Here is a 19,595-nt window from a genome sequence, read left to right on the forward strand (position 1 = left end):
CAATGAACTTTGGGCCATTTTTTCATTGCTTCATTTGCTAAAAGCTGTTCCTTTAGGGTACAGTTCTGACCAAGTTTTCACCTCCAGTAGAAGAGGAGATAATCCCAACTAAGACTGGGACCCCTCTTGCCCTGGGCCCCATAGTAGTCGTAGTTACACCCCTGCTGGCTAGGTAACAGATGTATGGCAGGGTGTTATATACAAGTATTAAGTAGGGTCCTATTTATAGGTTTCTGGTAAGGTCTTCTCTATAGATGTCCTCATCTACATATGTCTGGCTTATTCTGTCTACAGGTGTTAGGCAGGATCCTATGTACAAGTGTCTAGCACAGTACAATCTACAGGTTTCTGGCAGGGTTCTATCTACAATTGTCTAGCAGAGGTCTACTATATACAGGTTTCCAGATATCTACAGGTATGTGGCAGCGTCCTATCAACAGGTGTCTGCACTGTCCTATCTACAGGTGTCCGGCAGTGCCCTATCTACAGGTGACAGTCAGGGTCCTATCTAATGGTGTCCGGCAGACTCCTATCTACAAGTGATCGGCAGGGTCCTATCTACAGGTGTCTGGCAGGGTCCAATCTGCAGGTGTGCGGCAAGGTCCTATGTACAGGTGTCCGGCAGTGTCCTATCTACAGGTGTGCGGCAGGGTCCTTTCTACTGGTGTCCTGCAGGGTCCTGTCTACATGTGCCCGGCAGGGTCCTTTCTACAGGTGTGCGGCAGGGTCCTGTCTACAGGCGTCCGGCAGTGTCCTACGTACAAGTGACCAGCAGGGTCCTATCTACTGGTGTCCGCCATGGTCCTATCTACTGGTGTCCGGAAGAGTCCTATCTACAAGTAATCGGCAGGGTCCTGTCTACAGGTGTGCGGCAGGGTCCTATCTGCAGGTGTGCGGCAGGGTCCTATCTACAGGTGTGTGGCGAGGCCCTATGTACAGGTGATTGGCAGTGTCCTATGTACAGGTGTCCGGCAGTGTCCTGTCTACAGGTGCGCAGTAGGATCCTATCTACTGGTGTCCTGCAGGGTCCTATCTACTAGTTTCCAGCAGAGTCCTATCTACAAGTGATCGGCAGGGTCCTTTCTACAGGTGTGCGGCAGGGTCCTGTCTACAGGCGTCCGGCAGGGTCCTATCTACAGGCGTCCGGCAGGGTCCTGTCTACAGGCGTCTGGCAGGGTCCTACGTACAAGTGACCAGCAGGGTCCTATCTACTGGTGTCCGCCATGGTCCTATCTACTGGTGTCCGGAAGGGTCCTATGTACTGGTGTCCGGCAGAGTCCTGTCTACAAGTGATCGGCAGGGTCCTGTCTATAGGTGTGCAACAGGGTCCTATCTACTGGTGTCCGGCAGTGTCCTATCTACAGGTGATCGGCAGTGTCCTATGTACAGGTGTCCAGCAGTGTCCTATCTACAGGTGTCCGGCAGTGTCCTATGTACAGGTGTCCGGCAGTGTCCTATCTACAGGTGATCGGCAGTGTCCTATGTACAGGTGTCCGGCAGTGTCCTATCTACTGGTGTCCTGCAGGGTCCTGTCTACAGGTGTCCGGCAGGGTCCTATCTACAGGTGTCCGGCAGGGTCCTATCTACTAGTTTCCAGCAGAGTCCTATCTACAAGTGATCGGCAGGGTCCTTTCTACAGGTGTCCTGCAGGTTCCTGTCTACAGGTGTCCGGCAGGGTCCTGTCTACAGGCGTTCGTCAGGGTCCTATCTACTGGTGTCCGTCAGGGTCCTATCTACTGGTGTCCGGCAGGGTCCTATCTACTAGTTTCCAGCAGAGTCCTATCTACAAGTGATCGGCAGGGTCCTTTCTACAGGTGTGCGGCAGGGTCCTGTCTACTGGTGTCCGGCAGGGTCCTGTCTACAGGCGTCCGGCAGGGTCCTGTCTACAGGCGTCCGGCAGGGTCCTGTCTACAGGCGTCCGGCAGGGTCCTACGTACAAGTGACCAGCAGGGTCCTATCTACTGGTGTCCGCCATGGTCCTATCTACTGGTGACCGGAAGGGTCCTATGTACTGGTGTCCGGCAGAGTCCTGTCTACAAGTGATCGGCAGGGTCCTGTCTATAGGTGTGCAACAGGGTCCTGTCTACAGGCGTTCGTCAGGGTCCTATCTACTGGTGTCCGTCAGGGTCCTATCTACTGGTGTCAGGCAGGGTCCTATCTACTAGTTTCCAGCAGAGTCCTATCTACAAGTGATCGGCAGGGTCCTTTCTACAGGTGTGTGGCAGGGTCCTGTCTACTGGTGTCCGGCAGGGTCCTATCTACTAGTTTCCGGCAGAGTACTATCTACAAGTGATCGGCAGGGTCCTGTCTACAGGTGTGCGGCAGGGTCCTATCTACAGGTGTGTGGCAAGGTCCTATCTACAGGTGATCGGCAGTGTCCTATGTACAGGTGTTCGTCAGTGTCCTATGTACAGGTGTTCGGCAGTGTCCTATGTACAGGTGTTTGGCAGTGTCCTATCTACAGGTGAGCGGCAGGGTCCTATCTACTGGTGTCCTGCAGGGTCCTATGTACAAGTGACCGGCAGGGTCCTATCTACTGGTGTCTGGCAGGGTCCTATCTACTGGTGTCCGTCAAGGTACTATCTACAGGTGTGCAGCAGGGTCCTATTTGCAGGTGTGCGGCAGGGTCCTATCTACAGGTGTGTGGCATGGTCCTAATCTACTGGTTTCCGGGAGGGTCCTATCTACTGGTTATCGGCAGGGTCCTATCTACTGGTTTCCAGCAGGGTCCTATCTACTAGTTTCCGGCAGAGTACTATCTACAAGTGATCGGCAGGGTCCTGTCTACAGGTGTGCGGCAGGGTCCTATCTACAGGTGTGTGGCATGGTCCTAATCTACTGGTTTCCGGCAGGGTCCTATCAACTGGTTATCGGCAGGGTCCTATCTACTGGTTTCCAGCAGGGTCCTATCTATAGGTGTCTCACATATTAGTAACAATGAGTCCCCAAAATGTAACCAAAATATTTCACATGAACTTTATTGTTTGAGATCTGTGGATAGAAAATATTACACTTTGTACATTGTCCTTATTATATTGTTGCTGTTTGCTGATCTTCAGAGAAAGTAAAAAGGAAGCAAAGTATCAATGAACAAAACGAAAGACTGCAGAGTCCAGTGACATGATCATGGCAGAGCGGTAATGTTGCCTCGATCCTGGCATGCGAGGACCATGATAAAACAGATAACATATGGGAACTGCCTGTCACCAGAGAAGAGGACAAGTGGCACAATCACCAGCTGAATAAAGGCTCTGGCAGGTATCCCTCATGGTCCATGGCGCCATCTTCAGCTAAAGAGAAACACCAGTAAATGTAACATGGCTTAATTATCCGGATATGATTCACATCCATAACAATGTATCAGCAGCTTCCTTGTGCTAACTTATAGAGAAATTGTTAACATGTTAATACTCCAGAGCTGCACTCACTATTCTGCTGGTGGAGTCATTGTGAACATATATTACATCACTTATCCTAAGTTACATTCTGCATTATACTCTAGAGCTGCACTCACTATTCTTCTGGTTGACTTCCTAAGGCAGCATTCACACATACGTGGATTTTCACGGACCACGGTCCATGAAAACCCATCCTGCCGAGTGCAGGAGCGCACGGCGTCATTGATTACTATGACGCTGTGTGCTTCGTGCCGCCGCTGTACAGTAATTTACTCATATGATCTATACGAGTGTATTACTTGTACAGCGACAGCGCACAGCGTCATAGCAACCAATGATGCCATGCGCTCCTGCACTCAGCAGGACAGCAGGCCAGGTTTTCATGCACCGTGGTCCGCGAAAATCCATGTATGTGTGAATGCGGCCTTATCATGTACTGATCCTGAGTTACATCCTGTATTATACTCCAGAGCTTCACTCACTATTCTGCTGGTGAAGTCACTGTGTACATACATTACTTATCCTGTACTGATCTCTAGTTACATCCTGTATTATACTGCAGAGCTGCACTCACTATTCTGCTGGTGGAGTCACTGTGTACACATGTTACATACAGTACAGACCAAAAGTTTGGACACACCTTCTCATTGAAAGAGTTTTCTTTATTTTCATGACTATGAAAATTGTAGATTCACACTGAAGGCATCAAAACTATGAATTAACACATGTGGAATTATATACATAACAAACAAGTGTGAAACAACTGAAAATATATCATATTCTAGGTTCTTCAAAGTAGCCACCTTTTGCTTTGATTACTGCTTTGCACACTCTTGGCATTCTCTTGATGAGCTTCAAGAGGTAGTCCCCTGAAATGGTTTTCACTTCACAGGTGTGCCCTGTAAGGTTTAATAAGTGGGATTTCTTGCCTTATAAATGGGGTTGGGACCATCAGTTGCGTTGAGGAGAAGTCAGGTGGACACACAGCTGATAGTCCTACTGAATAGACTGTTAGAATTTGTATAATGGCAAGAAAAAAGCAGCTAAGTAAAGAAAAACGAGTGGCCATCATTACTTTAAGAAATGAAGGTCAGTCAGTCAGCCGAAAAATTGGGAAAACTTTGAAAGTAAGGGCTATTTGACCATGAAGGAGAGTGATGGTTTGGGGTGAGCTGGTTTCGAGATGGTTTGGGGTGAGCTGGACCGCAGAGTGAAGGCAAAAGGGCCAACAAGTGCTAAGCATCTCTGGGAACTCCTTCAAGACTGTTGGAAGACCATTTCAGGGGACTACCTCTTGAAGCTCATCAAGAGAATGCCAAGAGTGTGCAAAGCAGTATTCAAAAGAAAAGGTGTCTACTTTAAAGCACCTAGAATATGACATATTTTCAGTTGTTTCACACTTGTTTGTTATGTATATAATTCCACATGTGTTAATTCATAGTTTTGATGCCTTCATAGTCATGAAAATAAAGAAAACTCTTTGAATGAGAAGGTGTGTCCAAACTTTTGGTCTGTACTGTATGTTATTGAGTTATTGAGTGTATTACAAGATATATCCCCGGATCAGTACAGAATAAGTAAGTAATGTAATCTAACTACTAACAAACTCCACCAGCCAAACAGTGAGTGCAGCTCTGGAGTACAGTACAGGTGTAACTCAGGATTAGTATAGGATATATAATTGTCTTCACCAGCAGAATAGTGAGGGCAGCTCTGGAGTACAATACAGGATGTAACTCAGGGCCAGTAATAAAATGTAGAATAGTGATTGCAGTTCTGGATTATAATGCTAATGTAACCTAGGATCAGCACATACTGATGTAACTCAGGATCAGTACAAGATAAGTAATGTAATGTATGTGCACAGTGACTCCATCAGCAGAACAGTGAGTGCAGCTCTAGAGTATAATACCAGATGCAACTTAGGATGAGTACATTATCAATAATGTATGTACAGGGACTCCACCAGTAGAATAGTGAGTGCAGCTCTGGAGTATACTACAGGCTGTGAAAACTCTTTTATCACATGTGTTGGAGTGTCACTAATATGCTAATATTTACTCAATATGTCTCTAACTACTCCCAAAACTTGCACTGCTCCCCCCTCCAGGTGAGGTAGTCACATGACATACAGTACAGAAATCACTATACCTTCCTCCTGAGCTTTTTGCAGAGAGCTGAGGAACATGGCAGCTGCCTCCGATATTGTGATTGGGCTGGAGTTCCGGCTCCGGGTCTCTGGAAAACAACATGGTTTATAGAATATCAGCTGAATATATAGAGAATCACAAGTACAATAATCACCCTATACTGCCCAGTATTTGCCACCTCTAGAAGAAACGAACAAAACCACACATATAGTTGAAATGCATACTTTAATGTATTATATCAAAATTAGACATACAGTGATTAGATAAAATCAATTACAAATTGCATGCAGATGAGCGCTATGTAAAATGGTGCCCCAACCAGACTCTAGGTCTGTACAAGCCAAAAAACGAAATCCCCTTGCATACATTAATGGGGTAGTGATACACATGGGCAATAAGTTATGCAGATAACAATCGATATCATATCCACCTGATCCTGATATGGGATCTTATATGCAGCCCCTGTAATGGATTCAATCACATAAAAATACACATAAAAATATGAACCAACAGGGGCATAAAAGTGCACAGCCATAGTATGTTCACCAAACACAGGCGGAAAAGTGGGTAACCAGATACATACTGGATAAGTAAAATACAGACCGAGTGCCCGGGGGGGGCCACCCCCCGACGTAGTATGCATTTCAACTATATGTGTGGTTTTGTTAGTTTGGTGCGGTATACATTGTTACCACACATTATTATTTGTACTACTGTTTGGTGGTCCGCCTCTAGAAGAAGACAACACTGAGTGGCAGAAATGATTGCTACGGATATTTTATTCCTTTAGGGAGCTTTCTGGAACAAAATGTAGAAGACCCGCTTATTACCGAGCTGCAGCCGGTCGTACAAGTCTTTCCTCTGACTCTCATCTGAGATGAAGCGGCGACCTTCTGCAGAACACAAGGAGTGAATTATAACATTTATATCACATTATAACATTTATATCACTTTATAACATTTATATCACATTATAACATTTATATCACTTTATAACATTTATATCACTTTATAACATTTATATCACATTATAACATTTATATCACTTTATAACATTTATATCACATTATAACATTTATATCACTTTATAACATTTATATCACTTTATAACATTTATATCACATTATAACATTTATATCACTTTATAACATTTATATCACACTATAACATTTATATCACTTTATAACATTTATATCACTTTATAACATTTATATCACACTATAACATTTGTTATTAGCACCATATTAGCACTTTATGTGTGGACACTGAATGGCACTCTATGGCTATATGGGAGCACAGTATGTCTACACCCTGTACAGAATTATTAGGCAAATGAGTATTTTGACCACATCATCCACTTTATGCATGTTGTCTTACTCCAAGCTGTATAGGCTCGAAAGCCTACTACCAATTAAGCATATTAGGTGATGTGCATCTCTGTAATGAGAAGGGGTGTGGTCCAATGACATCAACACCCTATATCAGGTGTGCATGATTATTAGGCAACTTCCTTTCCTTTGGCAAAATGGGTCAAAAGAAGGACTTGACAGGCTCAGAAAAGTCAAAAATAGTGAGATATCTTGCAGAGGGATGCAGCACTCTTAAAATTGCAAAGCTTTTGAAGCGTGATCATCGAACAATCAAGCGTTTCATTCAAAATAGTCAACAGGGTCGCAAGAAGCATGTGGAAAAACCAAGGCGCAAAATAACTGCCCATGAACTGAGAAAAGTCAAGCGTGCAGCTGCCAAGATGCCACTTGCCACCAGTTTGGCCATATTTCAGAGCTGCAACATCACTGGAGTGCCCAAAAGCACAAGGTGTGCAATACTCAGAGACATGGCCAAGGTAAGAAAGGCTGAAAGACGACCACCACTGAACAAGACACACAAGCTGAAACGTCAAGACTGGGCCAAGAAATATCTCAAGACTGATTTTTCTAAGGTTTTATGGACTGATGAAATGAGAGTGAGTCTTGATGGGCCAGATGGATGGGCCCATGGCTGGATTGGTAAAGGGCAGAGAGCTCCAGTCCAACTCAGACGCCAGCAAGGTGGAGGTGGAGTACTGGTTTGGGCTGGTATCATCAAAGATGAGCTTGTGGGGCCTTTTCGGGTTGAGGATGGAGTCAAGCTCAACTCCCAGTCCTACTGCCAGTTTCTGGAAGACCTTCTTCAAGCAGTGGTACAGGAAGAAGTCTGCATCCTTCAAGAAAAACATGATTTTCATGCAGGACAATGCTCCATCACACGCGTCCAAGTACTCCACAGCGTGGCTGGCAAGAAAGGGTATAAAAGAAGAAAATCTAATGACATGGCCTCCTTGTTCACCTGATCTGAACCCCATTGAGAACCTGTGGTCCATCATCAAATGTGAGATTTACAAGGAGGGAAAACAGTACACCTCTCTGAACAGTGTCTGGGAGGCTGTGGTTGCTGCTGCACGCAATGTTGATGGTGAACAGATCAAAACACTGACAGAATCCATGGATGGCAGGCTTTTGAGTGTCCTTGCAAAGAAAGGTGGCTATATTGGTCACTGATTTGTTTTTGTTTTGTTTTTGAATGTCAGAAATGTATATTTGTGAATGTTGAGATGTTATATTGGTTTCACTGGTAAAAATAAATAATTGAAATGGGTATATATTTGTTTTTTGTTAAGTTGCCTAATAATTATGCACAGTAATAGTCACCTGCACACACAGATATCCCCCTAAAATAGCTAAAACTAAAAACAAACTAAAAACTACTTCCAAAAATATTCAGCTTTGATATTAATGAGTTTTTTGGGTTCATTGAGAACATGGTTGTTGTTCAATAATAAAATTAATCCTCAAAAATACAACTTGCCTAATAATTCTGCACTCCCTGTATATATTTGCTCTATATGACACTGTTTGGCACAAAACTGATATTGTTCACTTACCTACTGTAGTATGGTGGAGGCATGTGCTCATTAAATTCAAGCAGGGGAGAGCACATGGATAAATGTCAGAGAGGGGTAAAACCAGGGCTACACGAGTATCTTGGCCACAACACCCATTCCATGACCAAAGATTGATGTGTAGCAGTGCAGCCACTGAAATGAACGGGGTCGCATAGTTAGGCCTCATGCACACGGCCGTTGTTTTGGTCCGCTTCCGAGCCGCAGTTTTGGTGTCTCGGATGCAGACCCATTCACTTCAATGGGGCCGCAAAAGATGCGGACAGCACTCCGTGTGATGTCCGCATCCGTTGCTCCGTTCCGTGGTCCGCAAAAAAAAATATAACCTGTCCTATTCTTGTCCGCGCTTTGCGGACAAGAATAGGCAGTTATATTAAAGGCTGTCCGTGCCGTTCCGAAAGTTGCAGAACGCACACGGACACCATCCGTGTTTTGCGGACCGCAAAACACACAACGGTCGTGTGCATGTAGCCTCACTCACAGATTGTAACAACTGCAACCCTAGAACCACAAAATATCCAACACTGCTGGATACTGGGATTGCGGCAACTTGCGAGTCGCTCTGCGAACCCGTTCAGTTCAATGGCTGCACTGTTACGGTACATTCACACAACGTATGCATTTTGCGGTCCACAAAACCTGGATCCGCAAAATGCTGTCCGTGTGGCATCTGTTTTTCCTGTGGACCAGTGATCTGTGATCACTCGTGTGCTTTCCGCATCCATATGTCCATTCTGCAAAAGAAAAAAGATAGAGCCTGTCCTATACTTGGCTGCAAAATGCGGTTCGCTGACCCACTGAGATCAATTGGTGTGCAACAAAAAAACAAACAGATGCAACACGGACGCCATCCATATTTTGCAGACTGCAAAATACGTATGATCGCGTGAATGTACACAGTGATCTTTGGTCATGTGACAGGTGCTACAGCCAAAATCGCCATGTAGCACCAGCCGTACTCTTAGAACTTCGATCCCATTACTGATCCAGACAAAGTGGTTAGGAATCCACTTGGGCATACCATGGTACTCTGGGCACTGTGCAGCACAAGTAACCTAATCTCCTATCTTCTTCCAGAAACCTGGGAGCTGTGCAAGGATCGTCCATGTACTGTATGATTATGATGATGGTGGTGATGATGATCAGGGCGATTTAAAGTGAACTGCATATATTCAGGGGGAAATGATCATTCCCTTTCTACCAGAATTCTGGCAGAAAAAGGTTGCACATTTTAGTGTACACCATTTTTAGGCAAATACCCCAATCTCGACACTTTTGAAAAGTGGTTGTGCATAACTATATCAATTAGGCTATTCCAGATTTATCAACTGCGACTTTTTAAAAACTTACAAAAAAGGTGGCAGTGTGACAAAAACTGGAGTAACACCTCTAGACAAAAATATTGTTATGTAGAAATCTGGTATAAAGGACTATCTGGGATAGGTAACAGCACCTGCCCACTCTTCATACATCACTAACACACAGTTGTGAGTGTGAGGGCCCGGGGCCCCTGTTATGCATTTTCTGTCTCCCTATTGTAGTAGATAAGTGCTCTCTATTATAAGGGGAGAAGCGTCACTCACGTGCCCCCTTTAAGTACAGCATGGCCTGCGGGGTCCAATTTCGTCTCTGGAAATGACTCTTGTCACAGAGAAAAGAAATATGGAAAGAGATTAGGAAGTGGCAGTGGCAGAAGGAGCTGAGCAATGGATGTAGAGTGTCCTCCTACCTGCGGGAGACCCCCGGAGCAGGGGATGACGGAGCTGCTCATCAGCAGGATCAGGGTGCAGGCAGTGATGGGACCAGAGTCCTGGAAGAATCACAGATGAGATGAATAAGCAATGCAAGCCAAGGATATGATATATTGTGTTATTAGTCCGTATCATCTCAGTATCATTGGCTATCAAACGAATGTGTGTGGGGAGCTCCCGACTCTCCCCTGACAGATGATGTCGGGGAAGAGAAGGAGATCGGACAAACTGATTTTTTTTCGTCTGATCTTTTTGTTCTCTCAGGGGATAAGAGCTGCCTGGCAGCTGAAGCTCATGCTTTCTTTTCTCTCACCATTGAAAACACATACACACTTGGCCAAGCTGAGCATGCATCAGTACAGGGGGGCGGCTGACCGTTATTCCTACGGTACCTGACCTCAGAAGTTCACCATCTAATCTCCCTGTGAACGGCATTAACATGCATTAATCTTCCTCTCTGCATGGAAATGAACATTTATTGTTGGCCAGTAGCACATTCCTCTTTACACAGGACAATATATTACCGACGACGAACGAGGATTTTATGTGATGTGTAAAGGACAGATCGCCCAACAAACCAGCCTTTTGTCCATTTGTCGGGTGATTGGTGGCACGTATTTTCTATCCGTGTCCGTTCCGTTTTGTTTTTTTTTGCAGACTATATGCAGAACCATTAATTTCAATGGGTCCGCAAAAAAAAAAAACTGTAGTCTCTACGTGTATATTCCGTTTTTTGTATGTCTGTTCAGCACGAATAAAAAACATGTCCTATTATTGTCCGCATTACGGACAAGAATAGTACTGTTCTATTAGGGGCTGGCCGTTCCGCAAAATACGTAATGCACACAGACGTCATCCGCATCTTTTGGGGATCCGTGTTTTGAGTACCACAAAATGTATACGGTCGTGTGCATGACCCTAAGGCTACATGCACACAAACATTGTTTGTTTCCGTGTCCGTTCCATTTTTTTTGCCGGATAGGATGCGGACCCATTCATTTCAATGGGTCCGCAAAAAAATGCACGTGTGCTGTCCGCATCAGTATGTCCATTCCAGAGCTCAGCGAAATAAAAAAACGGATCCGCAAACAAAAAAACGGATGCCATACGGACGTCATCCCTTTTTTTTTCGGATCCGCAATTTGTGTACCGCAAAATACATACAGTCGTGTGCATGTAGCCTTAGGGCTGTTTCACACGAGCGGATGCCGTGCGTGACATCCGCTCCGTGAATGACAGCCAAGACCCGATGCAGACTGCAGAAGCACGGAGCAGTAACATGACTGATAATGCTCAGTGCCTCTCTGTGATCTCTTTACTACGAAATCACAGTGAGATAAAGTTGTCACTGTGATTTCGTAGTAAAGAGATCACAGAGAGGCACGGAGCATTATCAATCATGTTAATGCTCCGTGCTTCTGCAGTCTGCATCGGGTCTTGGCTGTCATTCACGGAGTGGATGTCACGCACGGCATCCGCTCGTGTGAAACAGCCCTTAGTCTAATTTACACGTCAGTGTTTTGGTGTGAGCCAAAACCAGGATTGGCGCCTCCACAGACATAAGGTATAAGGGAAAGTTCTGCTCCTGTTCTGTGTTTAGAGTCGCTCCTGATTTTGGTTCAAAACCACTGATGGAAATCACTGACTGAACACTGACGTGTGAATGAGGCATTACATGGGGCAATTATCAGGAACGAGCGAAGATTCATTCATGACCATTGTCCCTATAATACGCCCGTGTAAATGGGCCCTAAGTCAGGTAAGTACAGTATATTGCTCTCTGTTGTCAGTCATTTCAGGTAATTAACTTTATGTCCTGCAATGACAGAATCATTGACAAAGGGAAGAACATCTCATGCAACAGGAGACGAGGGGTTAATCAATATGTCTATTAAATTGTTGACAGCTGTAATTATAAAGAAGGAAGCCAAATCTTGGTCCTCTGGTCTACTCTAACTAACCCCCCTGACAGGTCACCCAACCCGCAACCTCTAGAATATCACAGAGGTCAAGTCACTGTGGTGATCTCCATCTGTACAACCAATTTTATTGCTGCGAAATATCTGAAGTAAAATATAGAGCAGCTTTATAAAGTCATAAATATACAATGGCTGGCTTAGTTGCCCATAGAAACCAATCAGATTCCACCTTTCATTCTCCAAAGGATCTCTGAAAAATGAAAGGTGGAATCTGATTGGTTGCTATGGGCAACTAAGCCAGTTCTACTTCACACCAGCTTGATAAATCTCCCCCAATGAATCCACCTTCACCAAATAAAGTAAACCAATGTACCCAGCGCAAATCAGTGAGACATATAAATGACTCCAAATACACTCTTATCGCCTCCTGCACACAGCGTTCACTCTGCGTCACCTTCAGCTCCTGAGAGTCCTGACCAAGACCAAAAAGAAATTGTGATATTATAAACTAATGTGACAAGACATCCATCTCCACCTGCAGAGTTAGGCTACATGCACATGACCGTATGTGTTTTGTGGTCCGCATCCGTATGCCATCCGTTTTTTTGAGGATCCATTGTAACAATGCCTTAAACGGACAACAATAGGACATGTTCTATTTTTTTTCCGGGGCTACGGAACAGACATACTGATGCGGACAGCACACGGTGTTGCTGTCCGCATTTTTTGAGGACCCATTGAAATGAATGGGTGCGCATCCTATCCACAAAAAAAAAGAACAGAACGGACACGGAAACAAACAACGTTCGTGTGCATGTAGCCTTAGGCTGACTTCACACAGTCAGGGTTTGATCAGTGTTTGGTCAGTGATTTCCATTAGCGATTGTGAGCCAAAACCATGTTAAAAAATACAGAACAGGAGAAAATATTTTATCTATGTATAGTCTTCACTCCTGGTTTAAAATCACTGATGGAGATCACTGACCAAACACTGTGTGAAAGCATCCATATTCTGATGGGAATGAGTCCAGATCAACGAAAAGAAAAAGGCAGAAAAAATACATAAGATCTGGGTGAACATTCTGTGACTTTCCTCCTCTTCCTCTGTTTCCTGCTGTACGTTGTCACATTGTGTCCTAGAAATTAGAAGTCTAAAGGTCGCCGTCTCTGTGCATCTTGTGCAGATGGAGCAGAGTTTAGGATCTTAGAGGACACTCACCTTCATGTTCCCTGGCAGTGTGACCACTCTTTCTGTGTGACACCGCTACTTCGGTCGGGGTTTTAAATGTCCTGTGGGTGGAGTCTCCTCCTGTCCACTGTGCCAGGGATTGATCTTGTCAGCTACGGTGATGGACTCGACGTTGGGACGGAGCCTCCTCGGGGGTTCTCACCGCACTGCGAGAAGTAATTGAGGGATGGACAGGAGGAAATGTTCCATATTTTGAAGAGATCAACCTCATCGTCTCTCCGATCATCACGTCACTGCTGAGTGCGGGGATCAATATCCACAGCTGGAAGCTAAAGGTGACAGCTGTAATGAGGGTCGACATGGTCAGTGATTGTATATCAAGATGTCAAGGATAATCAGTAGAGATGCAGGAGATGCCCTGACGTTCCCCAAGTGTGATTCAGACCTGGAGATGGAATGATCTGCTCCCCAAATACAGATATTCATGGAGCCTATAAATCTTTACACCATCACAGTTAGGGCTCATGCACACGACCGTATGTATTTTGCGATCTACAAAAAAATACGGATGACATTCGGGTGCATTCCGTATTTTGCGGAACGGAACAGCTGGCCCCTAATAGAACAGTACTATCCTATTATTGTCCGTAATGCCGACAATAATAGGACCTGTTCTTTTTTTTCCTTTTTGCGGAACGGACATACGGAAACTGAATGCACACGTAGTAACTTCCATTTTTTTGTCAGACCCATTGAAATGAATGGTTCCGCATACGGTCCGCAAAAAACGAAACAAAAAAAAACGGAACGGACACGGAAAGAAAATAAGTTCGTGTGCAAGAGGCCTTAGGCACAGGTTCTTATTATCTGAAGCCTAAAATCAGGCTTCAGATAATAAGGGTTAGGGCTCATGCACACGAACGTAATTTTTGTCCGTGTCCGTTCAGTTCTTTTGCGGAATTGATTCCATGTGCATTCCGTGTCTGTATGTCCGTTCCACAAAAAAATAGAACATGTCCTATTATTGTCCGCATTATGGACAAAGATTGTTCTATTAGGGGCCAGCTGTTCCGTTCCTCCAAATACTGAATGCACAGCCGGTATCCGTCTTTTGTGGATCTGTAATTTGCGGACCGCAAAAAAAACCCAGTCATATGCATGAGCCCTTAAGTTCAGGATTCTCACTTGGCTATTCTAAAATAAGAACCACTACAGTATAGGTGGTAGGCAATTAAGAGTGCCGTATTTGTGTGAGGGGAGGCGGGGCGTTCACTATTTAAACCTGGCCCTCCTCCCCCCACTTGTCGGTTCGAACGATTTCGAATCGGCTTGTGGGTTGGTGCCAGAGAAGGGCATGCGTCACTGGAGGATCGGGGGATCGGCTGCGTCGAGCTCGTCGCTACGGTGATTAGGTAGGCAGGGTGGCTTGCACACCCGTCTCGCTATGTATAACATGTGGGGCTGCCGAGCGTGCCGCCGGTCCCCAGCTGCGCTGGAGACTGCCCGCACTCCCGATCGCTTCCGGCACCCCGAGACAGGCACCCCGATCCGCTCCAGGCCCTGCGCTAAGCACCCCCGCTCCCACATGCAGTGTCCCCCAGGCAGGCACCCCTCACCTGTGGCTCAGCAGCGACGGGTCACGACGTCCGCTCGCATACCCTGAGCATCGGTCACGCCGGCCGTCGGCTCCACGACGCAGCGTTATATATCACTCACTCCCGTATCAGAACGTTCCGCCGTAGAGGAAAACGCCGTCCGCTCACACAGGGATCTATTCATTAGCTGCAATCAGTAAGCGGAGGTTCAGCTGCAGGATCAGGGGACGGAAGCCGAAACCTATAGGCGATTAATACGCCGCGGCTTTCCCTGTACAAATAGTCGATAGCGGTGGGCACGGGATGCAATGTTCCACATGGCGGAGCGCAAATCCCTCGCAGCCGATCCTGATGCACGTTCTCCTGGTAATTACAATTAGCGAGGCTGTGAAGGTGGACATGCTTATTCATGTATAACAAGTTATGATTTCAATGGTTAATTCTAACCTAGAAGGGAATCACTGGCTTGCTGCGCTCCAGCAGGTCCTGGCTTGAGAGAGGGCGGGGGATGGTCGACACCTACAGGCCCATACTGGTACTGCAGTCTTGGTGCAGGGATCCTCTGCTCAGGCACAGTGGCTAGGTACTAAGGCAGGAGTAAAAAAAAAAAAAAAAATATTTAAAAAAATTTGGAATATGTTCAAGGATCAAATATAAAGAGGGCTTCAAGGAGGGGGGCTGGCCACGTCACTTTGCGCACGCAGCCGGGCCGCCCATAAGCCCATACGGTCAGTCAGGGGGTTGGTTCGGGCGCAGTCACAATAATCCGGTGGTTAGCTAGGGAGCGGTGGCATGAGTGAAGTGTCGCCCAGCTGGCGTGCGCTCACTCACACGTCTGTCCTTGGTTATTCAGGTCCACAGGTGGTGGGCTAACTTACGATACTGTGGGGTTCGTGGCTGTCATGGCCACCAGGTGAGTCAGGGGTGGTGCATGCGGGGGCCAACCCCCTCTTTTCTCCTGCATAGGCTTTGGGGACAGGGGATGGTGGTCTATTATGTCCAGGCCTCTGGCGCATCTCTTACAGGGTGGCGCCTACAGTCGTGGCCTTTGGTGGGGGGGAAAAGAAAAAAAAAAAAAAAAAGGAAAAAATTATAATAATGGTATAGATAGGAATGTTGCTTTGCCAGGTCTGTCACGACTACAGACTCCTTATAAAGCCCTGCCACGACTGCAGGCATCAGTCTGTCACGACTACAGACCCGCTCTAAAGCCCTGCCACGACTGCAGGCAACAGTCTGTCACGACTACAGACCCGTTATAAAGCCCTGCCACGACTGCAGGCATCAGTCTGTCACGACTACAGACTCGTTATAAAGTCCTGCCACGACTGCAGGCATCAGTCTGTCACGACTACAGACTCGTTATAAAGTCCTGCCACGACTGCAGGCATCAGTCTGTCACGACTACAGACTCGTTATAAAGTCCTGCCACGACTGCAGGCATCAGTCTGTCACGACTACAGACCCGCTCTAAAGCCCTGCCACGACTGCAGGCACAAATCCGTTACGACTGCAGACTCATTATTAAGACCGGCCACGACTGCAGGCATTAGTCTCATGTCAACAGACTCATGAGGTAATACTACCACGTCTACAGGCGATGGTCCGTTACCGCTACTCTCGATGTAGGGTCCCCTCACGACTATAGGGGCTAGTCGGTCACATCCACAGACTCGGTCGCACTCCCGTTAACTACAGGCACTGGGTGGGCATCTACGGGTAGTTGCGTCACGACTACGCACGTGGGTCAGCCACGGCCTGGGAGGTCAGCCTTCACAGTCACAGGTAGGTCCAGTTAGGCTTCAGTCTCCCAGCGGGTTCCAGTCACAATAACCAGCCCCTAGGTGAGGGGGGGCACTCCCGCACCGGCGCACAATGCCAGGGAGCTGTGCGGCTCCTCACGCGGCACACGGTTCAAACCAGCGGGGGCCGGGGCCCATGGTAAAGGAAGGGCTCCCTCTGATCCGGTGCACATTGCCAGGGAGTGGCGCTGCTCCCCACGCGGTACGAGTGTCCAGCCGGCGGTGGGTCGGCCCTCCCGCACTGGTGCATTCTGCCAGGGAGCAGCGTGAGCTCCCCACGCGGCTGGGGGGTAAGGCTCCTCATCTTCAATAAAGTCTGGCACGGGCCGCCGTGCCGTTAGGTAGGCAGGGATCAGGGGAAGGAGTACTAGGCTCGGTCAGGGGGAGCAGATCATAGGCGGTGGCTGGCTTCCTGCTGCCGGCCGTACATTAGGTTCCAAGGGGGTTATTTAGGCACAAGATGTTAGTTAGTCCGTGCAGGTGATCTGCGTTATACCATGCTCTTCATGCTCGTACTCAGAGCTGTGCCCATACGGGAGCTGCTTAAGTGGTTGATAGTGAAAAAAAAAAAAAAAAAAGTATGTGTGTATATATATATATATATATATATATATATATATATATATATATATATATAAAAAAAAAAAAATAATATATACATTTTTGAGTCTCTCACGCATGGCTTCTCCGTGTTAGTTTTACACATATGACTCCGCCATTAGAGTCTCTCACGCATGGCTTCTCCGTTTTAGGTTTACACATAAGACTCCGCCATTAGAGTCTCTCACGCATGGTTTCTCCGTTTTAGGTTACACATATGACTCCGCCATCTGAGTCTCTCACGCAGAGCTTCTCCGTTTTAGTTTTACACATAGGACTCCGCCATTAGAGTCTCTCACGCATGGCTTCTCCGTTTTAGGTTACACATATGACTTCGCCATTAGAGTCTCAAACGCATGGTTTCTCCGTTTTAGGTTACACATATGACTCCGCCATCTGAGTCTCTCACGCATGGCTTCTCCGTTTTAGTTTTACACATATGACTCCGCCATTAGAGTCCCTCACGCAGAGCTTCTCCGTTTTAGTTTTACACATAGGACTCCGCCATTAGAGTCTCTCACGCATGGCTTCTCCGTTTTAGGTTACACATATGACTCCACCATTAGAGTCTCTCACGCATGGTTTCTCCGTTTTAGGTTACACATATGACTCCGCCATCTGAGTCTCTCACGCATGGCTTCTCCGTTTTAGTTTTACACATATGACTCCGCCATTAGAGTCCCTCACGCAGAGCTTCTCCATTTTAGTTTTACACATATGACTCCGCCATTAGAGTCTCTCACGCATGGAGATTAAAAAAATAAAAATAAAAAAATAAAAATAAATTTCCTCACCAGGCCCAGCTGCGCTGGGACTAGTCTCCCATCTCACCATAGCTAAGAGACTGATGGCCAATTCCTTGGCCAGTAATACTCTGAGGGCTTACAAGACAGCTTGGCACCTGTTTCAGAGATATGAGAACACCTACCCGGCCGCTGGCCGGGGACCTATCACTCACCTATTGGGCTTTGTCAGGGTTTTTGCCACTCTCAATTAAACCTGTCCTATAGCATTGTTAACTATACATGGCAGGTATTCAGCACCATTGGTGCAGGCTACATCCGGACCTACCGTCACTCTTCTCCGCCCACCCGATCAAAGCGGCGTTGAAGGGTTTGCGCAAGATGTCTGTTGTGAAACGACATGGGCGTCAGCCATTTACCGGTAGCTTGTTCAGGCCGTGACAGGCAAACTGCAGGGGCAAACCGTTCGGGCCGCAGGTTAGCGCTCTGGTAGAAACAGCCTTGTACCTGGCTTTCCATGGATTCCTCAGGTCAGGCGAGCTCATGGGCACCAATACGCTGGCTGGGTGCCTGCGGAAAGGTCAGCTCATCCGGCGCGGGTCCATCTATGTCCTCACCTTGGCCTCGTCCAAGACGTCACGGCCGGGGCAACCAGTGGCGGTCAGATACTTTCCCACGGACAGCAGATGGTGTCCGGTGCAGGCCTTGGAGGCTTGGCTGCGTAGTATTTAGTCCAAGCGGCATGTTCTCCCGTACTCGAACTAGTCAATGCCCGGCTAACCACCGCGGCCTTTCTTACGTACTTTCAGGTTAGTTGACAGGTCCAGGGGTCGGTCCTCGCTGGATCACAGGACATTCCTGCCGCATGGGCGCGGCAGCGGCGGCGTCCATGCATAAGGTGCCAGTACATGTCATCAAACGGTTGGGTCGTCGCAGTTCCGTGTGTTCCATACGTAATATCCCGGATCCTTATACGAAATATCATTGGCTTTCGAGTTTTGGTCTGTAGTTTCTGTTATCAAGTTTTCTAACTCCTATGCATGGTTCTTTTGGCCCCTTTAGGCTACCCTTCGATAAGCAGTTCCGGCATAACTCTGCTGCTTCTAGGTTGGGGGGGTGGAGTATAGGCGTAGGTAGGGGACCCTCTCAGCATGAGCCGATCCGAGCACAAGTGGTAGGCAATTAAGAGTGCCGTATTTGTGTGAGGGGAGGCGGGGCGTTCACTATTTAAACCTGGCCCTCCTCCCCCCACTTGTCGGTTCGAACGATTTCAACCCACCCAGGAGCCCTCCCTTCTTTCAGGTCTCATTATTGGGGTAGCCCCCTTTAGGCTACCCTTCGATAAGCAGTTCCGGCATAACTCTGCTGCTTCTAGGTTGGGGGGGTGGAGTATAGGCGTAGGTAGGGGACCCTCTCAGCATGAGCCGATCCGAGCACAACTACAACCACGAGCAGTCAGCCACTACCCTATCCCTAATAACATCTATATATGAACACAAGGCTGGCT

The 19,595-nt window shown here is 46.9% G+C and overlaps 1 protein-coding gene across 1 annotated transcript; it reads right to left on the reverse strand.

Annotated features, from left to right (window-relative positions):
* Window positions 1-3,152: 3,152 nt before the first annotated feature.
* SPX (spexin hormone) lies at window positions 3,153-13,399 on the reverse strand. The gene is made up of 6 exons (XM_040415625.1): window positions 13,379-13,399; window positions 10,219-10,299; window positions 10,073-10,130; window positions 6,379-6,441; window positions 5,550-5,636; window positions 3,153-3,290 (listed from the first exon to the last, which is right to left on the reverse strand). Exons 1-6 carry the CDS (start codon window positions 13,382-13,384, stop codon window positions 3,232-3,234), a joined length of 354 nt encoding a protein of 117 aa, XP_040271559.1. The 5' UTR covers window positions 13,385-13,399; the 3' UTR covers window positions 3,153-3,231.
* Window positions 13,400-19,595: the final 6,196 nt, after the last annotated feature.

This window comes from Bufo bufo, chromosome 1 (assembly GCF_905171765.1).
Source record: "Bufo bufo chromosome 1, aBufBuf1.1, whole genome shotgun sequence".
NCBI classification, from domain to species: Eukaryota; Metazoa; Chordata; class Amphibia; order Anura; family Bufonidae; genus Bufo; species Bufo bufo.